Source organism: Branchiostoma belcheri, unplaced genomic scaffold, assembly GCF_001625305.1.
Source record: "Branchiostoma belcheri isolate BF01 breed outbred unplaced genomic scaffold, Haploidv18h27 scaffold354, whole genome shotgun sequence".
NCBI lineage: Eukaryota > Metazoa > Chordata > Leptocardii > Amphioxiformes > Branchiostomatidae > Branchiostoma > Branchiostoma belcheri.
Window position 1 is genome coordinate 9,625 of NW_017803970.1, and position 13,679 is coordinate 23,303.

At 41.0% G+C, this 13,679-nt stretch overlaps 1 protein-coding gene across 1 annotated transcript; it reads left to right on the top strand.

Annotated features, from left to right (window-relative positions):
* The first annotated feature begins 8,058 nt into the window (after nucleotides 1–8,058).
* Nucleotides 8,059–12,608, top strand: LOC109475920 (C-type lectin lectoxin-Lio2-like). Its single transcript, XM_019776735.1, has 3 exons — nucleotides 8,059–8,221; nucleotides 10,846–11,126; nucleotides 12,447–12,608. Exons 1-3 carry the CDS (start codon nucleotides 8,059–8,061, stop codon nucleotides 12,606–12,608), a joined length of 606 nt encoding a protein of 201 aa, XP_019632294.1.
* Nucleotides 12,609–13,679: the final 1,071 nt, after the last annotated feature.

Here is a 13,679-nt window from a genome sequence, read left to right on the forward strand (position 1 = left end):
ATACCCAACTTTGCATCGGCCATATTCGATATCACTGATGAAACATTCCATTCAGTAAACTCATTTGACACGCTTGAGTTCTGACTCAAGTTTACCAGACGAAATCCCAATGGCTTCATCCACTCCACTTAAATCAAAGCAGGGTAATTCTCAAACGAGGGGTCATAGTCACAAGAGATCTAAAAAGTAAACTTCTCCTAGTAAACTGTCAGAGTGTGCGGAACAAAACAGCTGAACTGGCGACAGTAGTTGACACTTACAAGCCAGATATAGTAGCAGGTACAGAGTCATGGCTCAACCAAAACATAGCAAGTAGTGAAATATTCCCCAGCAACTACATAGCACACCGGAAAGACAGACAAACTGGCCAAGGAGGTGGTGTATTTCAGGCCAACAGAGATGATCTAATTGTTACCCATAGGCCAGACCTTGACACAGACTGCGAGGTTCTGTGGACACAAACTCAACTTGCAGGAAGAAAACCAACTGATAATAGGTACATACTACAGACCCCCATCAGACCAGGGCAATAGTCTGGATGAACTTGACAGGTCTATAGGTAAAATGGGAGCAAAAATAAACTCTGACAATGTGATCATTCTTGGCGATTTCAACACCCCTGGCATCAAATGGGATACTACTGTAGCTGACAACAGTCAGGCCTACACAGGCCAAGCAGAGAAACTACTAAACCTAATGGATAACCACGGGTTATTTCAAACAGTCCAGGAACCAACTAGAAATGGTAATCTCTTGGACCTGGTCTTAGTTAATAACCCCAACATAATTGAGAAGACCACAGTAGTCCCGGGGATAAGTGACCACGACATGGTTCTAGTGGACGTTAACCTGGCACTGAAACAAAACAGGAAACCTAAGAGAAAAGTGTACATCCGCACAAAAGCCGACGAACCAGCCATTAAGAAAGACCTAACGGATTATGCAACTAACTTTCACAGAAGAACTCAGGATATGTCAGTTACACAGAAGTGGTCAGACTTGAAAGACAAAATGAAAGACACGATGAACAAGCACATCCCAAGTAAAATAACATCAAGCAGATACAACTTGCCTTGGTTCAACAGAAACCTAAGGAGGCACTGTCGTAAGAAGCAGCGGCTCTATAACAAAGCTAAGAAAACAGGCCAAGAGGAAGACTGGAACAAATATTAGAGAGTTAAGAAGGGAGTTCAGAAAAGCATAAGACAAGCACACTCTAAATACGTGGCAGACATACTGGGAGAAGCTATAGTTGACAAACCCAAAACATTCTGGTCGTACATAAAAGGACTGAGGAAAGACCTTGTCGGGGTAGCACCCCTAAAGGTGGGAAATACCATCATCAGTGACAGTGGGAAAAAAGCAGAAGTACTCAGTTCACAGTTCAAAAGTGTTTTCACAGAGGAAGACACCACAGATATGCCATCTCTAGGCCAGCCCTGTACTCCTCCAATGGAACATATAGTAGTTTCTACTGATGGTGTCGAAAAAATGCTTCAAGGTCTCAATCCCTCTAAAGCATCCGGACCAGACCAAATACCACCGTGGTTCCTCAAGTTGACAGCTAGTGAAATCGCGCCTGTTCTAACCAATATTTTCCAACGCTCGCTAAACACTGCAGAAATCCCTAAAGATTGGAGGGATGCAAATATATGCGCCATCTTTAAAAAAGGAGATAGAGCGGTCCCCAGCAACTACAGACCTGTTTCACTGACCTGCATATCCTGCAAACTACTTGAACATATTATCCATAGCCAAATCATGAAGCACCTAGAAAGTTACAGTATATTAACGGATTACCAGCATGGATTCAGAGCCAAACGATCCACAGAAACACAGCTTATACTAACAGTCCATGACATAGCTGGCGCACTAAACAGTAAACGGCAGGTGGATTTAGCAATACTTGATTTCACTAAAGCCTTTGATAAAGTCCCCCATGGCAGGCTCATCTCAAAACTGGAGTATTATGGAATCCAAGGCCCTACGCTGAATTGGTTAAATGCTTTCCTGACCAACAGGGAGCAAACAGTAGTGGTTGAAGGGAAGGCGTCGGCTCCAGTTAAAGTAGCGTCTGGGGTCCCTCAAGGAACCGTCCGGGGGCCATTGCTCTTTCTCTTGTATATAAATGACCTACCAGATCAGCTTGACTCAAATGTGAGGTTATTTGCCGATGCCTGTCTATTGTATGTAGAGCTTTCTACACAGACCGACTCACAACCTCTCCAAAAAGACCTGAACACCCTGGAAGAATGGCAAAGCAAATGGCTCATGCAGTTTAATCCAGAAAAATGCTACATTATGCACATAACAAACAAACGAACACCACATGCAACTAGCTACCAGTTTTGTGGTCAGGCTTTAGCAACCACAAAAATCCATCCGTATCTGGGCGTCACGCGGACTGAAGTGGGGTGCACATGTTAATAATATCACAACTAAGGCGAAACAGACATTGGGAGTGATTAAACGTAATCTGTGGGCATGTCCAACTAGAGTAAAATCACTTGCATACACGTCACTTGTAAGACCGAACCTAGAATACGCTGCGACAGTATGGGATCCATATACAAAGAAAGACAAAGACAAATTGGAAAGGGTACAGAATCAAGCTGCAAGATTCTGTATGAACAACTATGTAAGAGGTGCTAGTGTCACGGAAATGAAAAGAAACCTACAGTGGACCTCACTGGAAGACAGAAGAAAGATGTCTAGACTATGCATGATGTACAAATGACTAATAAACTGGTGGATGTCCCAACTACTAAGTACCTGATACCAGCCCAGAAGAGAACAAGAAATAGCCACGCATTCAAGTACCAGAGTTATCAACCAAGGATTGAGGTGTTCAAGAATTCATTCTTTCCTAGAACTATCGCAGAGTGGAACTCACTGTCACCAAGTACAGTAGGGGCATTGTCCATAGATAGCTTTAAACAATGTCTAGAGCTAGAAGTTCAAGGGTTAGGTGTAACAAGTCGATCGGTGTAATATAGCCAGCTGCCGCCGCGCCGCGTGCCTGCGAAGCTGGTGTGTTACGCCGAAAGGCGGTTATACCGGCTATACAGATACAGATACAGAATTCGGTCATGAAATTCAGCTTTAGTGGCCGATTTTCCGCACACCAGTATTCTGTATATAGTTCCAAACAATTCTTGCTTTTCTGTCCACGTTTCTTTCTTGCTGAATTTAAGTAGAAATCTATCTGGACACGCCCAAAACTGGCAACTTCGAATTCAGGAGCCCTATATTGGTATAGTTTCTTAGTGTTAACGGTATCAAGTTCAACCGCTTGTTCTATACGTCGTTTGCTAACTGCGGGAATTAAATACAGCATTTGCAGAATAAACCAGTATACTAGTGTTTCTACACTACCAAAATGCTTTTTTCTTGTTTTTCTTGTTTTCCTTGTACAAAGAAATGGTATCTTGTAGCAAGAAAATTATTCTTTGAACAAGAAATTAAAGAATCCCCGTAGCAAGAAAATTAAAAAAGCACATGTGCTGTAGCAAGAAAACGATTCTGTCCACAAGAAAATATTTTCTTGAACTAAGAGCTACCTGTTCTTGAAGCAAGAAAACCATTCTCTACACAAGCAAAGATTTGTTGTAGCAGAAAAAAATTACTGTAAACTTTCTTAAAATTCTAAAAATTCGTAAGATTCTTGTTTGTGAGCATGGTAGTAGAAACATTTTCTTTTCTTAAGAAAAAAAGAAGAATAAAATTCTTGTTGTAAGAATCAACATACAAAATCTTTGAAGAGTGTTTCTCGAATTTTCTTGAAAATCCTCCTGGCAAGAAAATATTTCTCAACACAAGAAAATAAGAGAAATTAGAAAAAAACATTTTTGGTAGTGTATTAGTGCACCCAATCATAACGGATCACACCATGTACTCTCTCTCTTTGCTTGGCTTCGTTGTCCATGTAACGATGATAAAACCAGTCCATGATGTTTGGATGTGTATCAATTCTGTTACCTGTTGTTCTATACATGTTGTTTGTTAAAGTCGACGATGAAATTGGCCACATGAGTTACCATTTGCCCCCGAATGAATCTGCTTTAATTTGTGATTATTAGTGCACCCAATATCATACAGGACCATACCATGTTATGCTACTACAATGTACATGTAAACGAGCCACTGATGTTTGGATATGTATTAATTGTGTGTTCTTGTTTTCGACACAGAAATGTCAGCAGCCAAAAAAAAGCTACCTCCGGATGGGGGGTACAGAAAGGGGGCGGCCGTGGACATCAGTAGGCTCAGCTCGGGGCGTCTGCACCCTGTGCCCGATGAATGTTTGGGGCACGACGAAAAGTCTGTCTACGACTACGACATTCCTGAAGATGTACGCGGGTACGAAGAAGACGAGTCTGTCTACCGTACGGCGGAGGATGTTCACGCAGAATACGGCTCTGTCCACGACAAACCAGAACCAGAGGGTGCTCACGGGAACAAAACTCCCGGCGAGGAAGAAAGCTTTGCCTACAAGGCTAAAGGTACGTCTGAACACACACTCACAAATCAGGGACCAGTCAGTACTGCTACAGGGCCAGGAAATGGTCAGGTGTTTACTAAATAATATTAGATGAAAAAGGCCACCCTCCCGAGCAGGGTTAGTGGCTGACACTTCGGGGCCGAGCCACTAACCCTGCTCGGGAGGGTGGAAAAAGGCATGAGACCTCGGAACTCTAATCTGAGCTCCTGGCACATGCAGCCGAATATATGGACTCCAAAAAATAGGCTAACTCTCCTTAACAATGCTTAGGAGACGATCGGGACCAAAAGTCGGCTGTGGTTGGCCGGTGTTCGGCAAGATCGGCTGGTGTTCGGCTGGGCCAGCCGAATGTTCAAAACATTCGGGTGTGGCCGGGAGGTTTGGCCATGTATGGCTAATGTTATAGGCTTGTTCGGGGGTCAAATTAGACTGAAATTTAACTCAAATCTGATTCGATTCGTAAAGAAACCTAGTCTGGTCGGACTGCTCCAAACTTTTACGATTGGTTGGTTGGTGGTTGGGGGAAGGTTCTGGATGTTAGACAGGGGCTTTACAATTAGACGTTTTCGAGAAAAAAAAACGGATTCAATAGTTTGTATTTCTATGGTATGCGCCCGACTTGTGCTTCAAATCTTGTAAATTTTGAGGACCCCTTAAAGATTTTGTCTTTAGAATTTGCATTGGTAGCTCCTGTGGCATGATGATTCAAAAGCAATAGACGTTAACAATCGGTGCACATGTTTGAACTTTTCAGACAATTCTGTATGAATTTAGCATAATACATGTATATACATTAACGGGGAATCATGTTTGGGGTTCCTGATTTATGCAACACGTAGTATTACGTACGCATATCTACGTGGCATATCATGTATAAGAATACAATAGTTTTTGAATATTTATATGCATGTAAGTTTCAAAATGAGCAAATATATACCATAAGTTGCAAATAAAAATATTCGAAAATGATACCAACGTTGTAGAATGCCAAAATCAAAGGAAAAAGACGAAAATTTAAAGATTGAAAAATGAATTTGAAGAGTATATTATTCACCATACCATACTACTATGTGTTATTTGTTCAACCTTAATGACCATGTAAATTAATAAACCAACTTTGTTTGTCATTCGCACGCTCCCGTCAGTTTTGGGGTTCCCATAGGATGTCATGCATATAATCAAATCAACATGGCCTTAAGAGTAAACATCTCAAGGATAACAGGAGACGTTCGTCCGATTTTCTCAGGGTCCATGTTTAACATGAATATGTAGCAATTGGTAGAATAAGTGCTTGGAACAGACGTATCTTGCTAATATCCCTCCGGTTCCAAACAGTTCTGAGCCTACCAAATGCTGAGGCAGCAAGCGCAGGTGTCTTGCCAGGGACGACACTTCCAAGAAAGACAAATTCAGGGACCTTCTTAGCTGCAGCAGTATGTCTACTATATCATGTGTCTATTTCCTCACTAGAGATAACTTTACATTTTGCCGCATTGACCTTTAAATCCCATTTTTTACAAGCAGACTCAATTCTGTTGTTGAGATCTGGAGCTTTCTAAATATAGCTGCAATAAGAGTGCGAAGAGAGGATTACTTTAGGGAATAGTTTTTATTACGACTGTTTACTTACTTGTTTGTTGTTTTTGTCGTTTGTTTCTTTGTGGTGTGTGTGTGTGTGTGTGTGTGTGTGTGTGTGTGTGTGTGTGTGTGTGTGTGTGTGTGTGTGCCTTCTCAGGGTTACAGGCTTGTGGCCATATGTATGTGGTATATAGATATGCCTTGCAAATATAAAGGAGACACCCTCACCCTCACCCCAGCCGGTCTCTGCCTCTCTCCTTCTCTCTACAAAAATATGTTACAGATATTGTATGGTCTTAATTACCTTCGCTAAGAAGGTTATGTTTTCAGGGGCGTTCGTGTATGTGTGTGTGTGTCTGTCTGTCAACACGATAACTTGAGAAGGCCTTGGTGGATTGTCTTGATATTTGGTAGATGGGTAGGTCTTGATGAGACCTCAAAATGATTAGGACCCCCTAGCGGCTTGTTATGGTACTGCAGCAGAACTTCCGGTTTTGATATCTCATGATCTAGACATGCTATGGTGATGAAATATGGATGATAGGTAGCTCTTGTGCTGGGGAAGAAGTGACGTGAGTTTAGGCCCCCTAGCGGCTTGCTTTGGAACTGCAGGGATATATTCTTGAAAATATTCAAAAGGGGATAACTCAAGAACCAGTTGACGGATCGTCGTGATTTTTGTTATGTAGGTAGCTTACGTGATGCTTAATATAATTATGTCACAATTATGCAAATATGGATGTAATTTGCATAATTTATGGGGAAAGTCTATAAATCATCTGCATTCCATGATAGGACAATTGAAGCTTGTGACATTGGTAATTGACAACGAGAGAAACACAGGAAGATATTGATTATGTTAATAATGACTTAATTTGCATAATTAATTAGAAAGTTTTATAATTATGTAATGATAACTGCCTGGAATTTCATACTTGTGGTATTTGAAAGTTAAATTGAGGTGAACATCATTAAACATAATTTATTCAAATCAGGACCTCATTTGCATAATTTATTAGGAAATGCTAGAATGCATTGTTTGTTAATATAAGACTGTCTTTTGGTTGAGATTATGATAAAATGATAAAATTCATGAAAATTAGGTTCCTATTTCTTAAATCAGGGGGGAATAATCTAATCTATAATTTGTCAGTCATAAAGATTAACATCATTTGGCGAAGGTATGAGATCGGGGAACTCTAGTTTTCGGTTTGCAGTTAGCCGTTTAGGTCAGAAAGAACTGATGTAGGTTTGGGTCTCCCAACAGCTTATCTTTTGTGTTTAGCGCGTGCCATTGGCCTGTGGACTAGGGTGATATCCAGTAGAGTGATCGTGCCTGCAGTGGGTTGTGGGGTCGTGGTGATAGCGTCAGCTGTCGCCGCTATAATCCTGGCTACTCATCTGGACCTTGTGAGAACTGAGGTAGGCCAGGAGGTCTTCATCAATCTCCTGTAATTATCATCTCCAAAAGTCGACAATGCTGGGATTTGCAAAACATTTCCACTGAAACTTTCCACCGAAAAAGATTGCTGCAAACTGGCTTCTATCGTAGCCTTATTCGACCAATACGACTTTGTAAGATTCGTTAAGACGGTGTCACATTTGGTAACATTAAGAAGATCGCCGCTTCTCAAAATCGCCGAGTCGATTTTCTCCTGAGCTCTCTTCTCCAAGCAGACTCCGAGGAGCTTAAGGGGAGTCTATATTGGCCGACTGTATCCACTGGAAACAAGCAGCCAATATAGACTCCCCTTAATATATATATAATAATCTGCTTGGAGATTACTCTCTTTGAGCCCGGCCTGCTTTGTGACGCCGGCGTTAAGACTGACTCTTTCTTTAGTAATGATGTGGTAGGATTTGCTTTAGAAATTCATTACCAAACATTTGACCTTGTACGCAATGATGAGCCTCAGATCTTAAATGTAGTCTCCATACGGCTGTAGGACGCACTTGGCTCAATGATGCAAGAAGGCACGATGATAAAGGCGACCCTACAGAAATCGGACCCTCCATTCCTGACGACATTCGAATTCTTCGACGATAACCACACTGCTTCACTGAAATGGCTGGATCCATTCGCAAACATCAGTCTGAACTCCAAGACCCTGTCAGTAACCGTCATGTCTCTGCCAACCACAGGTAAGAAATGTTTGTATGAGGCCATCAGTGCTGTCTCAATGATTCTGGGATGTCCATCTATTCTAACTCTAATCTCTGATATCTAATTTCTCTGCCTGCATGTCTACTGATTAATTTTAATATTCAAATTAAACAAACGTTAACGTTTTCCCGTTTTGTTTTTCCTGTTTTGGCACAGACCTGAATGAATGTACCTGGAAACCATGCCTCCATGGACGCTGTGTGAACAAAGATGGCGGATACACATGTACCTGCGACCCTGGATGGACTGGACAGAACTGTCAGCAAGGTTAGCGTTTAATTAGTGTCAGTCATATATGCCGGGATTCTTTATCGTTTTCTTGAAACATGAACCTTTACACTGTGTAACTAATGATTTGCTATAGGATGATATTTGGCCTTTTAAGCTGTAGGATATATATGATTCTCTTCATCGCACAGACCTGAATGAATGTGATGAAAACCCATGTGAATATGGACACTGTGTGAACAAAGATGGCGGATACAACTGTACCTGCAACCCTGTATGGACTGGACGGAACTGTCAGCAAGGTGCCTGAGTTCTTTTTTTGTACAAGCCAAAGCTTTAAATTAAGTGTTAAGGAATTTATTGTCTGTATTAGTTTAAGGTCCCTGGCTGATTAAATGTCATTTTTGGAATAAGGCTAGAATGACCAACATCTATGTAATATAGTTGCTTATTAGCTAGATCAACCTTAATTTTTGAAGACTTTTTTTTCTTTTGATGCAGACCTGAATGAATGTACCAGGAACCCGTGCCTACACGGACGCTGTGTGAACAAAGATGGCGAATACAAATGTAACTGCAACCCTGGTTGGACTGGAGAGTACTGTCGGCGAGGTGAGGTTTTTGTAGCATTCTTAGTTTAAATGCGTTGGGTCTGACATTTGTAAGGTCCTAATGACTATCAGTCATTTGGAAACAAAGTTGAAATTCTACAAATTCTTGTTAATTTGTTCCTAGTTTAGCAAAACAACCGTTTCCCCTGTTTTGGCACAGACCTGAATGAATGTACCGTGAACCCGTGCAAACATGGACGCTGTGTAAACAAAGATGGCGAATACAAATGTAACTGCAACCCTGGATGGACTGGACACAACTGTCAGCAAGGTGTCTGAGTTCTTTTTGTGTAGAAGCCAAAGTGTTAAATTAAGTGTTAAGGAATTTATTGTCTGTATTAGTTTAATCAACCTGATTAACCTTAATTTTTAAGACTTTTTTTTCTTTTGATGCAGACCTGAATGAATGTACCAGGAACCCGTGCCTACACGGACGCTGTGTGAACAAAGATGGGGGATACAACTGTACCTGCAACCCTGGATGGACTGAACAGAACTGTCAACTAGGTGAGTTATTTTTGTGTAGTATTCAAGGTTTGTAATGAAGAGTTGAGGCATTTCTTTTCTTTCGTAGTCCTTACTGATTGACTGCCATTTTCAAAATAATACTAAAAAGGCCGACATCCCTATACTGTAGTTGCTTGTTTGCTAGTTCAATCTAGCATTGTTTGAATTCCTTTTTTGTTTTTGTTTTGACGCAGACCTGAATGAATGTACCAGGAACCCATGCCAACATGGACGCTGTGTGAACAAAGATGGCGGATTCAAATGTACCTGCAACCCTGGTTGGACTGGACAGAACTGTCAGAAAGGTGCCTGAGTTCTTTTTGTGTAGAAGCCAAAGTTTTTAATTATATATATATATATTTGTCTTCGTCAGGAAGACTATGGAATTGTCTCGGCGCATTGTGGGCGACTGCGGATTTAGCGATATAACTCTGGCAGGCATGATTCGACGTCCATGATTTTTGGCAGGCAGAGTACCGTTGTTGAGGCCGAAGTCAAGTGCAAGTTTCGGCTTCGTGCACCATGGGGGTTCGTACGTTACGTTAGTGCACTTTTTGTGTTTGTGGCTTGTGATGCATACATGTAACTGTTCGAAGCATTATGCATAACTCTTGACCATTATGCATAATTATGCATAACCTTCAAAACCTTATGCATGATTATGCATAATGTTGCATAATGTTGCAAATTTAGATTAATCCCCAGGGGGCAATGGATGGTTGCTACGTATTTCTTACATCATTTTTACCTAAAGTTTGCAATTTTAGCCCATCAGGCTGAGATATGGGAGGCCAGTCCGGAATTAAACTGGAAGTCCGGAATTAAACTGGAGGCTGTTACATGTAACCTATGTAATCTTTGGCTGGTGGAAGATTAAGAGACACCAATTTTTTTTTTCAAATGGTGACCTAATTTTCATAATTAATGTAAAAATTCTGTACTTCCTTATTGGTGATCGTAAATGATCGTGAATTTTGCGTCATGCATAAATTGCTTACGGTCACGTAGCGTTAACATCACTATGCATATATCATGTTAATGTTATTTGCATAATTAATTGATGACAAAGGAGAGGATACAGTCAATGAGATAAAAAAAATTACGAAAACTCCTATGTTTCACGTGCACGGAGGTATGATATCTCCGAATTCTTGCTTTTTTTGAGAACAGGCAAAAATCAATGCGCGCGCGGATGTCCATCAAATTAAGTCGGTGTGGCCTTACCTTGAAACCCTCTTATTCCTTCACTTTTACAGCTGCGAAGAGCGACGACTGCCGATTCGGATACAAACTCATCTCCGGGGCCTGCTTCCGACTCGACTTCCGAGAAATGAGCTATGGTGACGCCTCAGAAGCCTGCAAGGGAGAGGGAGCGAGGCTAGCGATGCCCAAAACAAAAGAATTGGACATGGCCTTAAGTAGACTGGTCTACAAGGAAGGCGAAAACAAGATTTATTACATCGGGCTGAGGGGCGCCTTCAGTCTTTGGGCGAGACGCTGGGTTTGGGACGATGGGTCTCCATTGGGAAAGTACAAGGTACGTTTAGCGAAACAGAAAATATTGTGAATAAGGCAACGCAATCTTAATGATATTTGACACACACTGCTTCACATATTAGCCCATTTCAATCAGTATTTTACACTTTGGGTATTTAAAAGTGCAGAAACAAGCCCCAACATGAGTCCTTTATTTTAGGGGCCCTTCCAGTAACCGTTTTCAGTCAGAATTTTGGGTATATTTGGTCCATGAGGGTCATTTTACATTGGAATAGTGTGGTTTCAACTGTGGTATGGAGATAAGCCACTAGAATATTGACTTTGAAAAATTGGGTTTCAAAGTCCTAAAAACTGCATTAGATGCATTTAACTTGTGTGTTTCTGCGTGGCCCTTAGGAGTCATAATTCATAAAGTCATTGATCACAATGTATCAGAAGCCGTTTTTCATATTACATAACCTCATTGACAGCTGGTAATATTCCCTTGGACTATAAAGAACTAGAGTTCCACGATCTCATACCTTCGCCAAATGATGTTACCCTTAGGCCTTGACGAATGTTGGTGATTCGCATTAATTATGCAAATTAGGCATTCATTTGCATAAACACTACCTGCCAATGTTCTTCTTCTTCACAATTACACATGCCACACGTTTGAATAATCATATCATGGAATGTAGCAGATTTATAGCATTTCCTCATTAATTATGATAATTATCTGTTGATTTGCGTAACTATCATTTTAATATGTCAAGCATTCTTTAAGGTACCCACGTACCAAAAATCATGATGATCCGTCAATCGGTTCTTGAGTTATCCTCCTTCGAATATTTTTCAACGGATGCTTCTGCAGTTCCAGAACAAGCCGCTTGGGGGTCCAAACCCATGTCACTTCTTCCCCAGCCAAAGAGCTACCTACCATCCAAATGTAGTGACCCTACCATGTCCAGATCACGAGATGTCAAAACCGGAAGTTCAGCTGCAGTACCATAACAAGCCACCAGGGGGTCCAAAATCTAATCAGTTCCAGGTCTCATCAAGACCTACCCACCTACCAAATACAATGTATAAAGACAATCCATCTTAGCCTACTTGAGTTATCGTGTTGACACACACACACACACGAACGCCAATGAAAACAAAACCTTCTTGGCGAAGGTAAAGATGGTTGCAAAAGGAGATTGCAGACGGCTAACACGGTGCATCAGAATTTGTTTAGGTAAATGGAGCCTATTTAGGAGAGATTTTCGACCCCTCCCAAAAACGTCCGACTTCTTAACATCATGGTTTCATGGAGGTCTGAGATCTCCGAATTCTTGTCATTATTTGGATGTTAAACGTTTCCCTTGTGTTTATACAGGGCTGGAATCCAGGTGAGCCGGCTAGCAGGAACCTTTGGATGAAACTGTGCGTGCAGTACTGGTCAGGTGTCACTGGGTTTCCCATGTGGGATGATTATTCCTGCGATGTAAAACGCAGGTTTATTTGTCAACAAGCACCACTAGCTTTGTCTTATCAGTGAAAAGGAGAGGTGTATTGACAAATACATGCATTTGAGTCAGGCGTTTGCAAAACATTTTATCTCTGCTGTAAAGTGTGCAAAACGAAAAGTAAATGTTAAGTGTCATTTTCATCTCCCTAAACATGTCGGTCTGCCTTTCTTTTTGTAGTTCACTATTTCTAAGTCTCACTTCAGTGTGACAGTGCGTTAGGTGTCAAATGTTATTTGTGGGGTCCTTTTGTCACAATGGCAGCGTGCTCGACTCGGAACCAAGAGGTCCCGGATTCTAAGTTAGATTCATATTTCTAGTGGCTTTAGACAAACCTTCGATCATAAAACACATCTGTACTTATCTAAATACATTACTAAGAAGCGAGAAGAAGCCAAATTATCGTAATTATTAGACTATACATGTATGTCCATAGTACATAGAATTAACACTTGTACATTGTATATATTCATTGAAAACTGTGATGTCTTTTCCTGTGACCTGTACTGAACCCAGTGGGTATTTGCGTACAATAAAGGTCTTCATTCATTCATTGTAATGCATATGGTTGGGTTAAGTCTGACCAGGGGGAGAAAGTCATTAATCACGTCTGCATCTACTAACACTCGCTGTTTCCACACGTGTATTTTCTTACATATAACGGAGATCATCTGCCTTGACGAATAAATGTATGATTGAACTTTATTAGATTTATTGGAGTTTGATCCCTCATTGTATTTTCATAAAACTTGGGTACAGGTAAAGGGTATTTAACAAGATGATATATAATAATGATATATAATAAATCAAGTCGATGCAGTTACAAGAAAGATATGACCAACCAACCGAAATCAAGTTTCCAAACTTTTGTTTAGGCCATGGTCAGATAAGCAATTAATCGGATATGGGCCCGTAACCAAATACACAGTGGCGATAAAGCTAAGCCTCGTGGACTAAGAGCCCCGCTGACAATCGGTGTACTTGCGGTATGAAAGACATAGCTTTTTATGCGATTTTATGCATGGTCGTAAAGTGGAAAATATTTGGAATAACAGTGGACGTGACGATCTCAGTACACAGAATGTTACTTAATAAAGACACAC

Excerpts from the sequence above, each read along its gene's own strand:
- LOC109475920 (XM_019776735.1), top strand. The coding sequence starts at position 8,059 with ATGATAAAGGCGACCCTACAGAAATCGGACCCTCCATTCCTGACGACA. Across the intron at positions 8,222-10,845 it reads CATGTCTCTGCCAACCACAG|CTGCGAAGAGCGACGACTGC; the intron begins GTAAGAAATGTT and ends TCACTTTTACAG. Across the intron at positions 11,127-12,446 it reads CTCCATTGGGAAAGTACAAG|GGCTGGAATCCAGGTGAGCC; the intron begins GTACGTTTAGCG and ends GTGTTTATACAG.